Raw genomic sequence first — 19,130 nt, forward strand, 5'->3', positions numbered from 1 at the left:
GGATTCTTGGATGTAGGCTATTGAGATGACAGAGGAAGGAGTCTAACGTGTATGGGCCATGAGGCCAAATGGAGAACACATCATCTACATATCTTAGCCAGATAGAAGGTTTGAGTGGGGCTGAGTCTATGGCTCGTTTTTCGAAATCTTCCATATAGAAATTGGCAAGGGGGGTGAGAGGGGGGGGAACCCATGGTGGTTCCTTCTATCTGCTTGTAGATTTTGTTATTCCAAGAAAAATACCCAGAGTTGATGGCAAAGGAAAAGAGATCTAAGATGTCAGAGGGGAAAACGTTTTCTAAGAGAGATAAAGTGTCAGTTAAGGGAATATTGGTAAACAAAGAGGAGATATCAAAGCTTACCAATATGTCTGTATTGTTCAAGGTTAAATTTTCTGTGAGGGCTTTAAAGTGGGTCGAGTTTTTTATATAGGAAGCTGAATTTCCGGTGAGGGGGGACAGAGAGTTGGCCAGCTGTTTAGACAGTCTGTAACAAGGTGCATTGGTGGCATCTACTATAGGTCTGAGTGGGGAATTGGGTTTGTGGATTTTTGGTAAACCGTATATTCGGGGGGGACAGGAGCGGAAAGGTTTAAGTTTTTTCGTGACGTCAGGGGGCCAGGAGGTTACTTTTTTAAGTAAGATTTTTAATTTCTTAACTTGTGTTTTTGTGGGGTCATGTTCTAGCGGGATGTAGGTAGCGCGATCGCGGAGGATAGTGTTCATTTTACGATTGTATTCGCTGGTATTAAGCACAACTGTGGCATTACCCTTATCCCCTTGCCAATTTCTATATGGAAGATTTCGAAAAACGAGCCATAGACTCAGCCCCACTCAAACGTTCTATCTGGCTAAGATATGTAGATGATGTGTTCTCCATTTGGCCTCATGGCCCAGACACGTTAGACTCCTTCCTCTGTCATCTCAATAGCCTACATCCAAGAGTCCAGTTTACTATGGAAAAGGAAAAGAACAATTGTTTACCCTTCCTAGACACCATAGTGACGCGCCTGCCCAATGATACACTTGCCTTCACTGTATACAGAAAACCCACGCACACAGGCAGATACATTCACAAACTCTCCCACCACCACCCCTCACAACAATATGGCATCATTAAAACCCTTACCAAGAGAGCCCACAATCTTTGTTCCAGTGGAACCGCCCTCACTACTGAGCTTAACCACATACACAGAACTTTCCTCTCCAATGGCTACAGTGAACACAGTATCAAAAAAATAATTAATTCCTCCCCCATTCCCCGTCCCTCTTGTCAACAAGAATTTAAAAATGCCATCACCATACCCTACATCCGAGGCACTTCGGAAAAAATAGCCAAGATACTAAAAAAGTATAACCTACACACAGCATATAAGACCTACCGCAAACTTGCTACCCTTATCCGTTCTACGAAAGATCAGCTCCCCCCTCTCTCTCTGCCTGGAGTTTACAAAGTACCCTGTTCCTGTAAGCTAGCATACTTTGGACAGACAGCAGATCAGCATCCATCCGCCTGGAGGAACACAAGTCGTACATCGTTAAACACAACTATGGCCATTCAGGCTTGGCCGACCATGTTTTGGACACCACCCACAGAGTATCATGGAAGAAAACCACCATGCTCCACCACAGCAAGACTTTTCTTAGAAGCAGCAGCAGCTCTCAGAAACGAACCAAATCTTAACAAATACTGTTGCATTAAGCTTCCGAAGATTTGGGAAACACTCATCACCAGCGGTCCCACCTTACATTCCAAGCCACCTACTACCACCCATAGAGGGCGCTCCACCTAGATAGGACTTTAGTGTCACCCACGTGGTTGGGCTTAGTATTGTAAGTTTTTGTGTGCATGTTACATTAATTGTTTTTGTAATCCCCGTAGATGTCCTAGTGACTAGGACGAAATATAGGAGTATTAAATTCTAATTTAATTCTTTCTGAGTGTTGTAAAAAATCCATTAAACCTCCAACATAATATCTTATGGTACATAAGATGAAATCTTTGCTATAACTATAGAATAACACATATGCCAGTAAATTAACTTTTTTTATTATTATTATGTAAATATTTCATCTATGAAATATTTACATAATATGAAAATATATAAAATATGAAATATCTTATGTACTATAAGATATCATCAGTACAACTAATGAACAACAATAGGAAATGAATCTTCTAACAACATCTTAGAAGATAATTGCAATGCTTAAAAGAACATGAGGATAAGGAAGTCATTTTGCCTATTTACAAGACTTCGATGCAACTGCACTGAGACTGTTTTGCATGTCTGGTTTCTTGATTTCAGAGGTGAATGCTGATACAGTAGAGGAGGTATGAAAGTAGAGTGATAAAGTTATCATGAATGCAGATTGTGAGGAGGAGGTTTAGAATTTGTGAAATGCAGAAAACATGGAAAAGAAGAGTGATATGATTGAGACTTAACAAACTTCTGAAAGCGTCATACAGGATACCAGGAAATGGAATATTTTTTATGGAGGGGTGGGGGAAGCATAATAGGGCATTCATGGAAGTTGAGAATGAATACAGTCAAGAAAGAGGTGTTCCTGCAAGTTGTTATACTTTGGACAGACAGGCAGATAACCACCATCCACATAGATAAACACAAAAAATATATCTGAAACCATGACTTGGGCAGTCATTCACCATGCTCCATCACAGCAAATTTAGAAAAGAATGTTTTTAGAATCTGCAGTTCTCAGAAATCAGCCTAATTTAAATAAATACAAATGCACAAAACTTCCCAAAATATGGGAACCATTAATCTTCAGAGATCCCCATGTACAACTGAGGCCTCTACAGATGTCCACAGAGGGTATCCTACCTGGATAGGATTATATCCACATTTCATTTAGTATTTGTCACCTCTGTGTGTGTGTGTGTGTGTGTGTGTGTGTGTGTGTGTGTCAGGTAGTACAAACTAACAAGTGTTAGTTTGTACTCCCTGAAGATGTCTCTCTGACTGAGACACCCATCTGACAGACATTCATTGAGTACAAGCTAACATGCATTGGATATTACTCATGGATATTAGAAGAAGTAAAACACTTTTTAATACTTTTCCAGTACTGTTGATACTCCATTGCACCTCTAACATGATGCCTCTTTGGTTCAGCTAATTTTGTTGTCCTTATTGTAGTTTACAGTTCTCAGTATCTTGGAAGAAGTCTCACTCAGGCCATTCTATATTCATGCAGAAGTGTACCATCACCCTAGCCAAAAGATTGTCACTTTTAAGACCTTAATATATCGTACCCATTTTTTATGTTCTACAGATTCTTTATTGCGTAATATTTCATGACGTTAAATCAACTTTCTTGTTGACTTAATGTTTCAGTGAATTCTTCATTAACCAAGCTTTCAACAGCTATTAGAATTCCTGCCTCTTCTCATCAACAAAAAATTACTCATATTCCACTGCCTTATGTGAAGGTAACATCAGAATGTATTGCAAAAAGTTTAAAGCCTCTCAACATTTTTGTGGCATTTTGTCCTGTGAGAAAAAATCTCCACCTTTCTCTCATCACCAAAGGAAAGGCTTCCTCCACTTAATTTTCTAGGCATCTTCTTATTGTGCCTGTCTTATGGACAGTCTAGAAGTTCTGCATTTATCTGTCATGAAGAACATAAGTATATGAGCAATCTAAACGTGCCATCTCTACTAAGCACAGAATCTTCTGGAATAAGATTCAAATCCTGCATAGCAGTGGATTTCTTACGGAATGTCTTTATAAGGAAAGGAAACATTACCCAATTGTCTTAACTTAACTTAAGCACAGAATCTTCTGGAATAAGATTCAAATCCTGCGTAGCAGTGGATTTCTTATGGAATGTCTTTATAAGGAAAGGAAACATTACTCAATTGTCTTAACTTAATAGAGCTGATGGTCTGCATTTATTTCCTTTATGGGAGATAACACTTTTATCTGCTAGCCTTTCCTCTTTTATTTTTATGTTGTATTTATGTGTGTGTGTGAAAGAGAGAGAGATTAGGAATTTGTTGACTATTTTGTTACCTTACTGTAGTAATGATTGGTTTTTTTTATTTTTTTTTTATGCTGTTCCTTCTCTGTACTGATACTATTGATACTTAAGAAAAATCTTTAGAATTAAAGATCAAGTTTTTCAAGGTGTCTCCCATTTTTTATTTTTAACACATCTGTGAGTATTTGGGGTGGATAATTCAAACCGACTCTCTCAATTTCTGTAATTCCAAAGTTGTTCTATGGAATTCAAATCCAGTAGATCCGTTCGACCACTGTGACCACCCAGAAGTCACTATCATGCTTGACAAACCACTCTGGAATGATAATAGCAACATGATATGTCACATTACACTGCTGGAACATGCCTGTACTACCTAAAGAAGAATAATCACCATGAAGGGATGCACCTGACCATCCACAGCAGATAGGCACTTTGTAGCATTCATAGTATGGTCTACAGGTATCCAGGCTCTAAGCAATTTCCACAAACCCTCCTCCATACTAACATTGCATCTTCTGCCTATTTCTGCTGTATTTTGGCATCAGGGTGATATCCTCCAGGTTTTCACCCTTCACAGCACAGGTGAAGTGAGGTGTATCTGAAAAGGCAGCTTTTTTTCCCAGCCTTCTTTGATTCATTGAGACTTCTCAGATGCAAACTTAATGCAATTGCTGCTGATTAGCATAAGCATTGAGTACCTTGAGGTGCCTACTTAGGAAACCCATACAGGTGAGGAAGAGGGTATGTTGATTGGTAGTCTATGTTACACTGCCATTTATCTCTTGATTAATTATATTTTTAGCTATTCAATAGTTTTTCTTTATGGTCTTGCACAGAGCAGTATAACTTGTGTTCACCACAATACTCATGGTGAACACAGGATAACTTGTGTTCACCATGACTATCGATGAGGTATAGGTGTCCATCGTTGGCCTATTAACTGTAGTTCTGCTCAGTATCTTTCCACTTTTTGGAACGCCTTAATTACAATATTCTGCAAACAGACTGCAATGCCATCCTTCAACTGTTACTACACTACAGTTATGCTTTTTTGAAGTCTGTCATATCATATGACTTTCTTTGCACATGTCGTTTAGCAACTTTGAAGAAACAGTACATCACACACATTGAGTATCAAATATACTCTTCTTGATACTCAATGATGGAAGGTGCTGAACTGCACCTCCAATCTTTCCAGACACAACTACATTTCCACTATAGCTTCTACAGCCACCAAAAAACTTCATGTATTTTTTTGCACAAGACACTACTTTACACTTCCCACTGCTAACTATACAAAGCCCAAATCTGCCCAACCATGGAATATTGCTTTCATATTTGGGGTAGTGTACCTAAATCCTCTTTAAGATTACTCAGTTCTATCCAGAAGAGGGCAATCCAGCTAATTAATGATCCCTCTCACATACTCACTTCAATCCCCTCTCTCACATACAGACGTTCAGTTTCTGCTTATGCCTCTTCTACAGCTACTTTCATGGACAGTGCTCTGTTGAATTGGCCACTATTATTCCTCCACTCTCCTCCAAAATCATTAAAACAAGAGCCACTGCTAACCAACTTTGTTTTACAGTTCAGCTTGAAACTCACCGAAACAACTTCACTGCCTCCTCTTTCATTCCATACTTCTGGCCTTTGAAATAGTCTTTCCCACTCTGTCTTCTCCGGTGATTACAACCCCCAGCTGTTCAAGCAAAATGTGAACAGATTCCTCCTTTCTTCTATTTCTCTTGCCCATGCATGGCACTGATGTGCTATAAGTCTCATGGCCTTTCGTCTGTGATTCAGATATTAAAAAAAAAAAAGAAGTCTTTTGCTGTGATAGCTGTGCTGCCTGAGAGGGCAGAACAGGTGATGGTGAAATAACAGGGATGGTCATAATATTTTTACTGGATTAAACAGTTCCACAGCTGGCTAATGTGTTTGTTAACATTCATTTGTGAATGTCTGTATTATATAATTATGTAACTGAATAGATATATTTAAATCATTTCTTTATATGTTCTTGAAAGTTGAATTAAAATATTTAGTGCAATCTGGATCATAAATTGACACACCTGACCATAAGTCTCTGGGCTCAGCTGTAAACAAACTTAAGGGCTAATTTTTTTTAAATAATAAAGGTGCATTTTTTAACCTATTAAAATCAAGGAAAATAAATGTCCATTACTGTTTTATAGCCAAATTACTAAATGGCGTGGCATTTGATGCTTTGATTCGAGTGATCAAGAGTCTGCTAATACTATTTTAGAGCTTGTGAAAATCTTACTTAGTATTGCACTACTTAAAATACATGCATTCTTTTCAGAAGCCTTTTATTAGTGCTTGTAATGAAAATAATAATGATTTATATTTATTCTTTCTTTCTCTTAAGCTTACTCTATTTTTTTGCAATAGTTAACCTTCCTACTACTTTTTTAGCTTGTAGAGAAAGGAACAAAACTGGTTCTTGAACAAGTTGTTGTGACTTTGGCTTCAGTTGCTGATACTGCAGAAGAGAAATTTGTTCATTATTATGACAGGTATTCAATATTTCAAATGAATTTTTTGTTTTATTCTTAATGCATAGAAAAATTTTATTTTTCTTTTATATTATCATGCAGGGGTGCTTAAGGGTCAAAGCTGTATAACTGAGAGGAGACCTCCATACCTTTAAAGGAATGCGAAAAACCAACCAGGGCTTCTGACCTAATGTCCAATCCTCACCTTCTTGTGTGGCACTCTGTTGGGTATCTAACTGGATACTGAATCCAGGTAGATACCCAACAGAGTGCGAGGATGGGCTGGATGGGCTGGCAATTTGGGATTTAGCCTACCAAATCGTATTCTTATTGGTTAAACCAAAATAAAAAATAATGGTACAACATGACAAAATTTCATGCCGGCTGGGGCATCGCCCAGTTGTTTTCGCCAGGGAACCAGGGCGAACAGCGAAAAGTCAGTTACTGGAACAAATCTGAAAACACACCCCAACTCAACATCACCAGAGTTAAAGATTGGTACTATCAACATAAGAAGCCTGAATGGCAAAGAAATGGAGCTAGCTGAAGAATTAGATAAGTACCAGATCGAGATAATAGGGGTGACTGAAACAAAAAAAAGACAAAAACTGGTGAGATCTTTCTGAGCAATAAATACAAAATGTTATATTCAGGCAATGACAATCAAGGAAAAAAAAGGAGTAGCCATAGTATTCGACACAAAATACGAGGCCAATCTTCTTGAATGGCAGGCAGTCTCAAGTAGAGTGATGTGGGCAAATATCAGAATGGAGAATTGGACAATGAGACTTATTTGTGCCTATGGTTCCACAGAAGGTTTTACTAAGGTAGAAGTGGAGGAATTTTTTGATGCTTTAGAAAAAGCAGCTGACACAATGAAAAAGGAAAAGTTGGTCCTTGTTGGGGATCTGAATAGCAGAGTATGAAATGATTATCAGACATACAAAAATATTTTGGGAAAATTTGGAGAAAAGAGCAAAGCTAATAATAATGGCAAATACCTGTTGGATTTCTGCTCAGGACATGGACTGGATTTTTATGTTGGAACATAACACCATGTTCTAACATAAAAATGTGCACAAATTCACATGGAGAGAAGAGGAAAGGAATAAGAAAAGTCTCATTGACTATGTTATTGTTGATAGTGATGTTTTCTCCCTGGTGCAGGACACCAGAGTATACAGAGGATTTGAAATTGGAAGCGATCACTATTTAGTCTTGAGCAGGATAAAATTGAATTTCATATTGAAAAGAATAACACGTAAGAAAGTTTCAAAGCGAATAAAAGTTGAGCAGCTCTCAGATGTGAACTGTAGACTAACATACACAAAGATTATTGAAGAAAAAATGAAAGAGTTTGAGAACAGGAACCAAACCTTGGAGATTCAGTGGTATGCCTTGAAGAAAACCCTGATTGATTCAGCCAGAAAGGCATGTGGTGAGGTCGTCTGCAAGGATAGAAAAATCAGGACTCCATGGTGGACACAGGAAGTTAAAGAGGCAGTGAAGGAAAAGAAGAAATCATATTAAAAGTTCCTGGCAAATAAGTCAGCGTTTGCTCTTAGAGAATATAGAGACAAATGTAAGAAAGCGAAACATTGTGTAAATCTAGCTAAACAAAAACAAGAACATAGAAAATAAATATCAAACAAGTGGTAAGATATTATGTAGGTTGTTGAGGAAGTTTAGAAATGGAGGAAAGAGTGCTGTGAAAGGAGTTAGAGATGATAAAGGTGACATGAAAACAGGAGAAAAAGATATCCTTGAAGTATGGAGTAATTACTTCGAAAAATTGCTTCGAAAAACAAGCACTGATAGCACAGTGGTAAAAAACACTCAACAGGCATACAGTCAGGAATACATATCCATACTTGAAGTAGAAAAAAAGCCATAGATGATATTCGACCAGAAATGCTGACGTATATGGTGGTATAAAAGTCTTACAGTGGCTGCACTGCATAGTTCAGAAAGCCTGGACAGAGGGACGAATTCCCAATGATTGGAGTAGAGCTCTAATAGTACCCCATATATAAAAAGGGAAATAAAACAATGTGAGAATTACAGAGGTATTTCCCTACTGAGTGTTCCTGGCAAGATCTATGCAAGTATACTTGAGAAATGATTGAGAGGAATTGTGGAAGAAAAGCTTGGGTGAAGAACAAGCTGGATTCAGGCCAATAGAGGGCTGTCAGGATCAGATCTTCACTTTACAACAAATAGTTGAAAAGTCTAGAGAATATAACAAAGATCTGTATTAAGTTTTGTCGATTTGGAAAAAACATATGAGAAGGTGCCAAGAGAGAAGCTATTCAATACACTATAGTTATATGGTGTCAATGGGGCATTATATCAAGCAATACTTGGTCTATATTCGAGTTGTAAGTCAGCAGTTAGAATTGAAGGATGTACAGGAAGATAGTTTAATGTTAAATCTGGTGTGAGACAAGGATGTACATTATCCCCTCTGTTATTCATTATTTATATGGATCACATTATAAAGGAAAGTTGTATTAAACATGATATCGGAATTGGAGATGTTAATGTCAGCTCTTTGCTTTATGCGGACGATTTATACTTCTGCATAAATCCACTACAAGTTTGCAAGATTCGCTGACTAAATTGAATAACTGTTGTAATAGATATGGTATGAAGGTTAGCATTAAAAAGACAAAGATAATGAAAATAGGTAGAATCATTGAAAATGTCAACTGTGTTGTGAACGGGGAACCTGTGGAACAAGTAAAAGATTTCAGCTACTTAGGCACGATTTTTAGTGAAGATGGTAAATTAAATATAGAAATAGAAAACAGAATCAACAAAGCTGGTATGGTAGGAAGTCAATTGAATAAATTCATATGGAATAAGAGAGAAATTAGTCGGAACGCTAAATTAGCTGTATACAAGACAGTGTTCAAACCAGTTTTAACTTATGGATCTGAGAGCTGGGTCACAAGTAAAACACTTGACCAAAGACTAGAGACCGCAGATATGAGAGTCCTGAGAAAGATTAGAGGCGTGAACAGATGGCATCAATGGCAATATCATATTAAAAACGAGGATATTAGGAAAGAACTTGACATTGTCAGCATCCAGGAATGCATTAGCAGAGCGAATCTCAGGTGGTATGGTCACTTAAATAGAATGGGAGAGAAAAGATTAGTAAAACAGGTGTTCTCTGCCATGTTGGCAGGAAAACGACCCAGAGGAAGACCAAGATATAGGTGGATTGATACGGTACAAAGTGCCTTAGACGATAGAAATATAAGATCTGATAATGTTGGAGTCTTGACAAGTAACAGACTGATTTGGAGGAAAATTGTAGATAGGAAGTTAGTGATGATGTAATTTTTATCATGTAGTACAATCATATCCGACACCCTTTGAGGGTACATGGCAGAAATTTGATGATGATGAATATTGAAGACATATGGCAAAAGTGACAACATGGCACATCAGATTATGCTGCTGTTGAAGAACATGCTGATAAGCAGGGATAAGGAAGTTATTATTTCCTTTAATAAGGTTACATGTGGGCTACTGCATGCATATCTAGTCACTTAAATTACTTAGGGATGAAGAAGTAAGTGGTGGAGAGAATCCTGTGGCAGGTGACCAAGATTGTTATAGGTCCAAGGAATGCTCCATGCAAGAATACTGGCTGATAGGCAAATAAGAGGGGACATGATAGAAGCATATACATTATTAAAATAGTTTTATTGGATGGATATTTTTCTAGTACATAGCAGGAAAGAAAGGAGGACAAGGGGGTATCACTACTAGAAATTGTTTAAGAGTGTGATTAGTAAGCATGTTTAGGACATGCTTACAATCAAATTTTTTGCTTATGAGTGCTTCAACAGTGATTGAGTTCAAGGAGAGGTATGATAGGTATTGAGTAACAATAGTTACTGAGTCTCCCATGATGTGTTTTTCACTGCATGGAGATTCCTGAAAAATAATGCCTACTTTTACAATCTTAACTCACTAATGCTGTGCTATGTTTTGCACATGTCATGCCTCTGACAATAGCTCGCTGACCTTTGGGTGGGTGGGCACATTTTAAGCATTTTGTCAATATATATATATATTATGACATGCCAATTTATTTCTTGAGTAAAATTTTTATGTAAAACTAATATTTGGGAAATGTTTTCATGGTATAGAAAAGAAATCAAAGTAATGCTTTCTTATTTTTGATGGCTATTTAAAAAAATTTGTGATAGCTCACCACCCACACGACTTATTCATCAGATATGATCCTGGCTATACTTTGCAGTGGTCCATAATATATCATAGTCACATGATTATTTTTTGATCTGGTTAGTTTATTAAGTGTTTTTTAATGCTGTGGCTAATTTTAACCCTGTACAACTACCAGTGTTGAAGTAGATATGTTAACTACCTATGTATTAGTGTGTTTTTCAATGTGTGAAGAAAAAATTATGCATTTTATAAGTGATACAAGACCATTTATTATTATTTTATTAACATTCTTTGCTACAATTTCTCATCTGACACTTATATGTCCTGAATTGCTCTTATATATAAAAACAATTCATTTTCTATCATTATAAGCAAACATTGAAAACTTTTAATATCATAAAACTCTCAATAATAAAAATCCTTAGATCTCCACATAACTATAGTAATGCCTGAATTTGGTTCTAAAACTTTATGTATATACAGGGCCAGTGATGCCATGTGATACAGTGGCAACTCAAAAAAAATCGAAAAGCGTTTCAGTAAGGCTTTTGGCTCTCGTATATGAAAATATAACTTCTGCATTACTTCAATCCTAGTATCACCTCTGGGTTTGGCTCCCACTGATGAGACCTCAGTAAAGGTCGAAACCAGTCTGGGTAGTAATCCTTTTCATAATGCATAGCATTATACATGTCCACAAGGATATGTGCTTTGCATTATGGGATACTAAGCAAATGATGTGAAGTCATTAGCTTCTATATACGAGTCACCCCAGTCCTGAAAATACTTCAGGCGCAAACAAGTATATAATTTCTTGGTATCTTTAATTTATTGTATGACCAAGTGGAAAAACTTCCAACAACTATTCTTTTCTCTGTCCAAGGAACATTGGGCATGCTTCTCCAGGCCCACATTTCAAAATCTGTGATCTTATTCTTAATTGCCCTGTTCAGTTTCACGTCTCTGAGCCATAAAGAACCACAGAGAAGACTGAGGATCTCATCGGTCTGATCTATGTGTTGATAAATATTTTTCTGTTTTTCCAGATCTTGGTGGAGTGAGTCATTGCAGACACTCCCATTGTAATCCATCTTCTTATTCCTCTGTATGCCTCCCATTGAAAGCATTGAACCCAGATAGATAAACTGATCAACTCTATGTTAGTAAGCAGTCCCAAAGTATTTTCATTATGATTCCTACCTAGGATCATCAGCTTTGTTTTACTGATGTTAATTTCGTGTCCATATGTCAAACTATGCCATTCTGTTTTTCATAGGCTTTCGTTCATGTCCTTTTCATTTATCAGTACTGTATCATTAGCATATCTAAAGTTATTGATTCTTAAGCTGCCTATCGATATGCCACTAGTGCGGTCAAGATCTCTTGATGATGTGCTTACTATAGAGATTGAGGTATACAGGAGATAGTATACAACCTTGCTTTCCTTCTTTTTTGTAAGTAGAACTATTCTGATGTTATAAATTCTTACTCCAGTTTCATTATTATTGTAAAAAAAAAAAAAAAATTATTAACTGGAGAAAATGTTGGGGAAAAGCTAGACCTAGACATTATTTCCCACTTCAGTTTCCAGTTTACACAGTCAAAGGCTTTATTGTAGTCAAATGATGCATAATAAAGCAGGGCTATAGTATTGAAACAGTTTCCCTTTTCAAAAATCAAAACATTCTAATAGTTTCAAGACAAAAAACTACAACATGATTTCTCAGTAAGCTGTTTGCGATTTGAGATCTTGTCTCCAGTACTTCACAAATTCAGTCCGTTCATGATAGAGCATGTTGAAAACTGATTTTCGAGTTTTTATGTTTGATAACTAATTCATCTCCTCTCTGCAATAGGAGATTCATTTTCTCATATTTTTGTCAAATTCATTGTTTGATATATCTGAGTTCAATATCAAATATATTTGTAGAGATCCTTGCAGTATTCTTTCCATCTCTAAAATTTCTCCTTTTCAGTTAGGATTTGCTCATCTTTATCTTATATGTTCTAGTTTTTTTTGTCTTGAAACTATTAAGAGTGCTTTGATTTTTGGAAAAGGGAAACTTTGTTTCGTTACTGTTCACATGGGACACTATCTCCTCACATATTTTATTGGTGTATGTTTCTTTATCTTCCCTTCTTTTCTGCAAGGTTTCTTTATTGCTTTACTAAGTTTTAACAATCTGTTGCTTTCATTTGTCATTCTCCTGGATTTACTTTCTTTCCTGTGGTTGATCAGATCAAGTGTTACTCTTGAAATTGATAACTAAATACTTAAGGAATTGACAGCGTACACTAGAAATATAAATTAAATCAACTTTAATATATACTTTCTGATATTTCGGTAAAGTCACATTGCCATCTTGGGAACTTAAGAAAAAGATATGTGCACGCAAGTGCTACATAACAGCAAATGAGAAACAAAGCGAGGAAGCTACCGTTTTCCTAAAGCTCTGATGGTGCCCCCTGCTTGGCTATATTAGGTGTTCTTGGCCTTTGGACTGAAGTTCTTCTGATATATGTTTCCCAAATTTGGGGCAGTCTCATGCATCCAAATTTGTTGAGGTTTGCCATGTTCCTAAGGGCTGAGGCTGATTCCATGAATAGTCTTTCATATTTGAACTTGCTGCGTTGTATTACTGTGGCTTTCTTCCACCTTATTATGCAGAACAGCAAATATCAGAATCTCAGAATGCAAGCCCAGAGTAGCTGTACTGGTGAAATCGGATGTAGTCCTTGTGTTCTGAGATTCTGATATTTGCTGTTCTGCCTGTTTGGCCAAGGTAGGACAATCATAATGACTACACAGGTAAGCTTAAGGCTTTACTATGAGATCGAGCTACTTACCTCCCCATTGAATACAATCCCACCAACTCACAAATTAGAAAACTCTATAGGCTCCTTAAGAAGGTCACTTCTTGGCCTGTGAAGATTACTAACAGACTAAAACCATATAACTCTAGACCTCCCTGTATATATGGGCTCCCAAAAATACATAAAGAAAATGTGCCATTACGTCCCATAGTGGATGGCATTGATTCTCCCACTTACAAACTAGCTAAATATTTAGCCAAAGCGCTCTCACACTATACTGTCAACACACCATCACACATAAAAAACTCAGCCCACAGTGTAGCCTTTCTATAATGTTACTCTCGAAAGAGTTATTAATTTTCTTTCCACTCATTTTTGGAATGTAATGATTTGCTGTTTCAGTCAAAATCGTCTTAGCCTTGTTCCATAATTCATATGATATGGCATTTTCTGCAAGACCTTGTGTTGTAAGACCACATGAAATCTTTTTTTCACTTTCATTCTTGTATGCTTCTGGGATTCTGGTAAAATCATATCTGTTTACGATTTGTTTTTTATGGTTTTTAAATGGATTCTAACATCAGCAGTTACCTGATAGAGACTGGTTATCAGATCACTAAGTTTCTAAATTTTGTACCATAATTTTCAATCAGCTTCTGATCATTAATGTAGTCCATTTGATTTCTGAATCTGTCTCCAGGTGTAAAGTCATCTGTTATGTTGTTGAGAAAATGTGTTCCTGGACAGTTCATTCTCAATGCAAAAAATGCATTAGCTTTTTGTCTCTGATTTCTTACATTAGACCACACCTCCCAAACACTCTTTTTTTTCATAATTTCTGTGGAAAATGCCTTTAGAAATGCCAAATATAGAATTGTTATTATTATTACTAGACCTTCAGGGAGTTAAGGATTCATTGAGAAAGACCCCCCACATACACACACACCCTCTCTTAATCATACCTCTATCATACCCTCTCTTAAGCTCATTCATTCACTAGATCAGTGTTTCTCAACTGCCAGGCTGCATCCCGGTACCAGGCCCTGGCATCAATTATACCGGGCCACGAGAGGCTCTCCTGGAATCTGTCATTTAATTTTTCTAAGCATCTTTTGTGAATAACTATTTTATAGTGGAAATATTCTGAGGAGAATGATATTCATGTATATATCGTAAAGCTCAGACCCAGAACGCCTAAATAACATCTGTGTAGCAAATGTCAGTGACCTCAAGCCTACAGAGTAATCTCCAGAATATACAAAAGGAGGGGAAAACTACCAGCACACAGAAGAAAAAAGTCTACATTCACCTGTAAGTACATGGGCAGCTATTTAAAATTCGGTTTCATAGAATGCCCTGACACTGACCACTTGCCACGACCTCAACGTGTCATTTGTGCTACTGTTTTGGGAAATGAAGCTGTGAAGCCATCACAACTTACCCAAAATCTCAATGCAAAATATTGCAATCCACTCACTAAATGCATTGCATTCTCTATTCATAAAAGAAATGCACTTAAAATAGAAAAAATCAACTACTGACACTTCTGATGGCATCCTATTTTTTAATATCATTATAGATAGCTAATGTTAAAAACCATATTCCATTGGCAAAGAACTCATTAAACCCTCTTTGATTGCGTCTTGCAATGAAGTATTAGGCCACTCTGCGGCAAGCAAAATGAAAGACATCCCATTGTCGAATGATACAGTTGAAAGGTGGATATCTGATATTGCAAAAGATACAGAAACAGAACTCATTGAAAAAAATTAAAAAAATCGAAATTGTTTGCATTACAACTGGACGAACCTACAGATATTCAGAACAACAGCATTTTACTTATGTATGTACGATGTATTGACCATGAAGAAAGTGACATGAAGGAAGACATTTTAAGTGTTTCTGAATTACCTACTCATGCTATCAGCTGTGAATTTTCAAAGTTTTAAATGGTTTCATTGAAGACAGAGATCTCGAATGGAAAAATTGCATTGGAGTTTGTACTGATGGTGTTGACTGTCTTACAGGTAGACAGTCAACACCATCAGTACAGATTGTCAATGCATTGCTACATTCAAAGGCAATACCTGGCCTCCAGAAAATGGCACCTGAACTTAATGAAGTCTTGTCACAATCTGTTAAAATTATTAATTATATAAAAAACAGTGCTTTAAATACAAGACTGTTAAAAGCATTTTTCGATGAAATGGACTCTGATCATAAAAATCTTTTTCCATTTGGAAGTTTGTTTGCTGTCCTGCAGTAAAGTTCTCAAGAGGTTGTGTAAACTCCGAAAGGAAGTTGAGCTATTTCTAATTGATAAGAAAAGTGACCTGTCCCGTTATTTCAAGGATAAGAAATGGGTAACCAGGCTGGCATATCTCAGCGATTATATTTTCTTACATAAACAAGTTGAATTTAAAACTTCTAGGTCCAGATACGACAATATTTACTGCTTGGAACAAGATCAAATCATTCAAATCACTCAAACTCTGCTTTAATATTATTTCTTTTGCCGAAAGAAATAATGAAAGATTTCAGTCGTACTCGGATTATATTATAGAAGCAGATGATTTCTATTCACAGAATTCAGTTTCAGATATTATTGCAGCCCACTTGAAGATGTTGTCATTTGAAAAGTATTGTCCTGAACATGAGGATCCTCGGATGCAAAATATGTGGCTTGTGAATCACTTTGTTGAACTTAAAGAGACAGCCCCCTTTCCCTTGAAGAAATGCTTCAACTTATTGAATTATCATCAGAGGAAGGACTAGAAAGTACTTTGAATTCTATGAGTAATTCGAAATTCTAGATAAGAATGAAAAAAGAATATCCAAATTTACATGAAATAGCAATGAGATTTCTTTTTTGTTTTCCACCACATATCTTCGTGAAACTGCATTTTCTGCCATGACTGCTTAAAAACGAAACAGAGGAACTGTCTGCAACTTTGTGACTGACTCCGTTTGATTATATCACTTCAATCCATCCAGAATTAATAAGCTAATGGACAGAAAAGAGCAACAAAAGTCTCACTAGCCTAATTAAAATCTTCAAAAACTCAGTTGTAATAAAAGAAACTAAGTTTAGCTTTTTCAATAACTTATAATTGCTGTGTTAGTACTGCGCTTTTAAATTTTAAATATTAATTAGTGTTGGAACTAGCGTTTAGAATTGAGAGATTCATAAGTATTTATTTATTAAATTACATACTTTGCATATATAAATATTTGGCTTGTGTATGTGATAAGTGTTTTGCCGACAAGTTGACATCTTTCTGCTGCTTCTTCTGCTCCATATGACTTCTATGGTGAGTTACAATGCATAAATATTTTTCTCACTACCGTTTATATTCAAACCAGCATCATTAAAATCAATTTAATAATACAATAATCAATTTTACACTGAATAATACCATAAATGTTTGGTGATCGGCATGGGATATATCAATGAAAATCAGCCCAAATTAATTTAATGATGTTGACCTGAGGAAACTACAATATGCTACAAGATTTCATTAGTCCAGTGATTGATAATTAATTTAAATATAATTTTATATTTGTCAACATGCCACACTGTATATGTAAGTGTATTAATAATCTTTATGATTATGCCATAATTAATTATTAATACTTATGTCAGTTTAATATATGAACTTTAGAAAAAATTGGAAAGGTATTTACAAGTAAATTTGTTGGGACTGGCCCCTCATCTTATAAAAAAAAAAAGAATTTATTGGGCCGCAGTCTCACAAAGGTTGAGAACCAGTGCACTAAATGCACTCACTACTTCAACAGGCAAAATGTTCCACTTACTCATGGTTCTATGAGAGAAAAATCTACCTCTTACCCCTTTCTTAACTGCACGCAAACTCTATTTCCACGGATTCCCCCTTGTCCTCTTCCCAACTTCCATGTAATGAAAAATTTTATCAACCAATATCTTGTAACACCCTTGCAAAAGTTTACAGAGCTCTATCATATCACCCCTCTTTCTTCTATCTACCAGTGTCTGCAGCCCCCATAAACTCTCAATTTATCATCATAATCTATTCCATAATCCCAGTATCATCTTTGTAACTCTTCTTTGCAGCCTTTCTGCAGCTTCTTATCCTTTTAGAACTCAGGAGATCAAATCAGTAGTTCAGCTGCATTGATATCAAGGCCTTGTAAAGAGGCAAAATGACTTTCATATCCTTACATGTCAATGTTTGTTTCAACATCACAGTCATATTTGCAATTTTTGTTATGTGATTTTTGAGCTCAACTTTCTATCACCATAACTCTAAGATCTCCAACCTCGCCAGTTACTCCAAGTATAATCCCGTCAATATAGTATGCTTTTGAATACAGTCATACCCTGACTTACGCAAATCCGGAGTTACACAGTTTCTTATATGTACGTATTCCCGTCACGCCTCACCACTAGTAGTATCTTTCCGGCACTGGCCGGAAGATACGACCGGCCACATTCGCCAGTGTCGTACATGCTGTGAACAAGCACTGACGTGTTTCGCATTGTCTCTATTCATACACGATTTTTATAGTCTACAAACCTTGTGATTGTTTAATGTTATGTTCTTAATAAAAATTTTATCATATAAAAAATAATAATGTTGCCCAAAAGAAGCAAGTCCGATTCTTCTACAGCTAGCAAGAAAAGATAAACATTCAAAGCGTACTACACACGGTATTCATTTGCAAGTCTGAATGAAGCTATGAGGCAAAATGAGCAACTGTCTGTTAAAGAGCTTTGGAAACGGTTTAATGTTTTAGATGCTGTAAGGATTATCGGAGATTCTTGGGGTGTCTCGATATCGGAGACTCTTCGCTACTGAAGAGACTGAAATCTCAGATCCAGTTTTACCAGAAAAGCATATGACAATTGCAAAATTAACAGAAGGTCTCAGCTTAATTAAAGGTTTACAGATTTTGGAGGACATAGATTCTAACGAGGAACGAATTGTAGTCACAAGGCAAGGAATAAAAAAAATCACTGGCTTGCTATGAAGAAATTTTGCGTCACAACAAAAAGACATGCTATCAGACAAATCTATTAGATTTTATGAAACCATCGACATCGAAATAACTTTCTTTTTTTTATGTATGAAAAACTACAATTATGACTATATTTCTTAAAAATATAGGTGTTTTTGTAAACCTTTGGTCCCAATTGTATGTTTGTATATATAAATTACATGCAAAATTATGCCCCGAGTTATGCGAATTTGACTTACATGCTTTTCGTTGGTCCCACCCACCTCGTAACTTCGGGATATCACTGTATATCAAAGTGCATAACTTTACACTTAGTAACATTGAATTGACAGCCTTTATCGTTTGTCCACATGACCACCTATTCAAATCATCCTGTAAATGCTGTGTATCAGTAGCATCTCTGATTGCCCTGCCTGTCTTTGCATCATCAGCAAACAACTGAAGTTCTTTAGTCCCTTTCCAATATTATTAATGCATAGATTAAACACAGTGGTCCAAGGACTGATCCCTGGGGTACAACAATCGTCACCGTAAATCTGGCTGATTCATATTCCCCATATACCACTTTCTGATACCTATTTGTCAGCC

The 19,130-nt window shown here is 36.4% G+C and overlaps 1 protein-coding gene across 1 annotated transcript in view; it reads left to right on the plus strand.

Moving 5' to 3' along the window:
* Karybeta3 (karyopherin beta 3) overlaps positions 1-19,130 on the plus strand; it is a 348,737-nt gene that overhangs the window by 154,368 nt on the left and 175,239 nt on the right. Inside the window, exon 14 of the mRNA XM_090396827.1 lies at positions 6,448-6,548. Within this exon, the coding sequence (XP_090252953.1) occupies positions 6,448-6,548 (101 nt within the window). The remainder of the gene's footprint in view (positions 1-6,447; positions 6,549-19,130) is intronic.

The sequence above is a fragment of the Typopeltis vanoorti genome, chromosome 8 (genome assembly GCF_054136105.1).
Source record: "Typopeltis vanoorti isolate ZY-2024b chromosome 8, IOZ_Tvanoo_1.0, whole genome shotgun sequence".
NCBI lineage: Eukaryota > Metazoa > Arthropoda > Arachnida > Uropygi > Thelyphonidae > Typopeltis > Typopeltis vanoorti.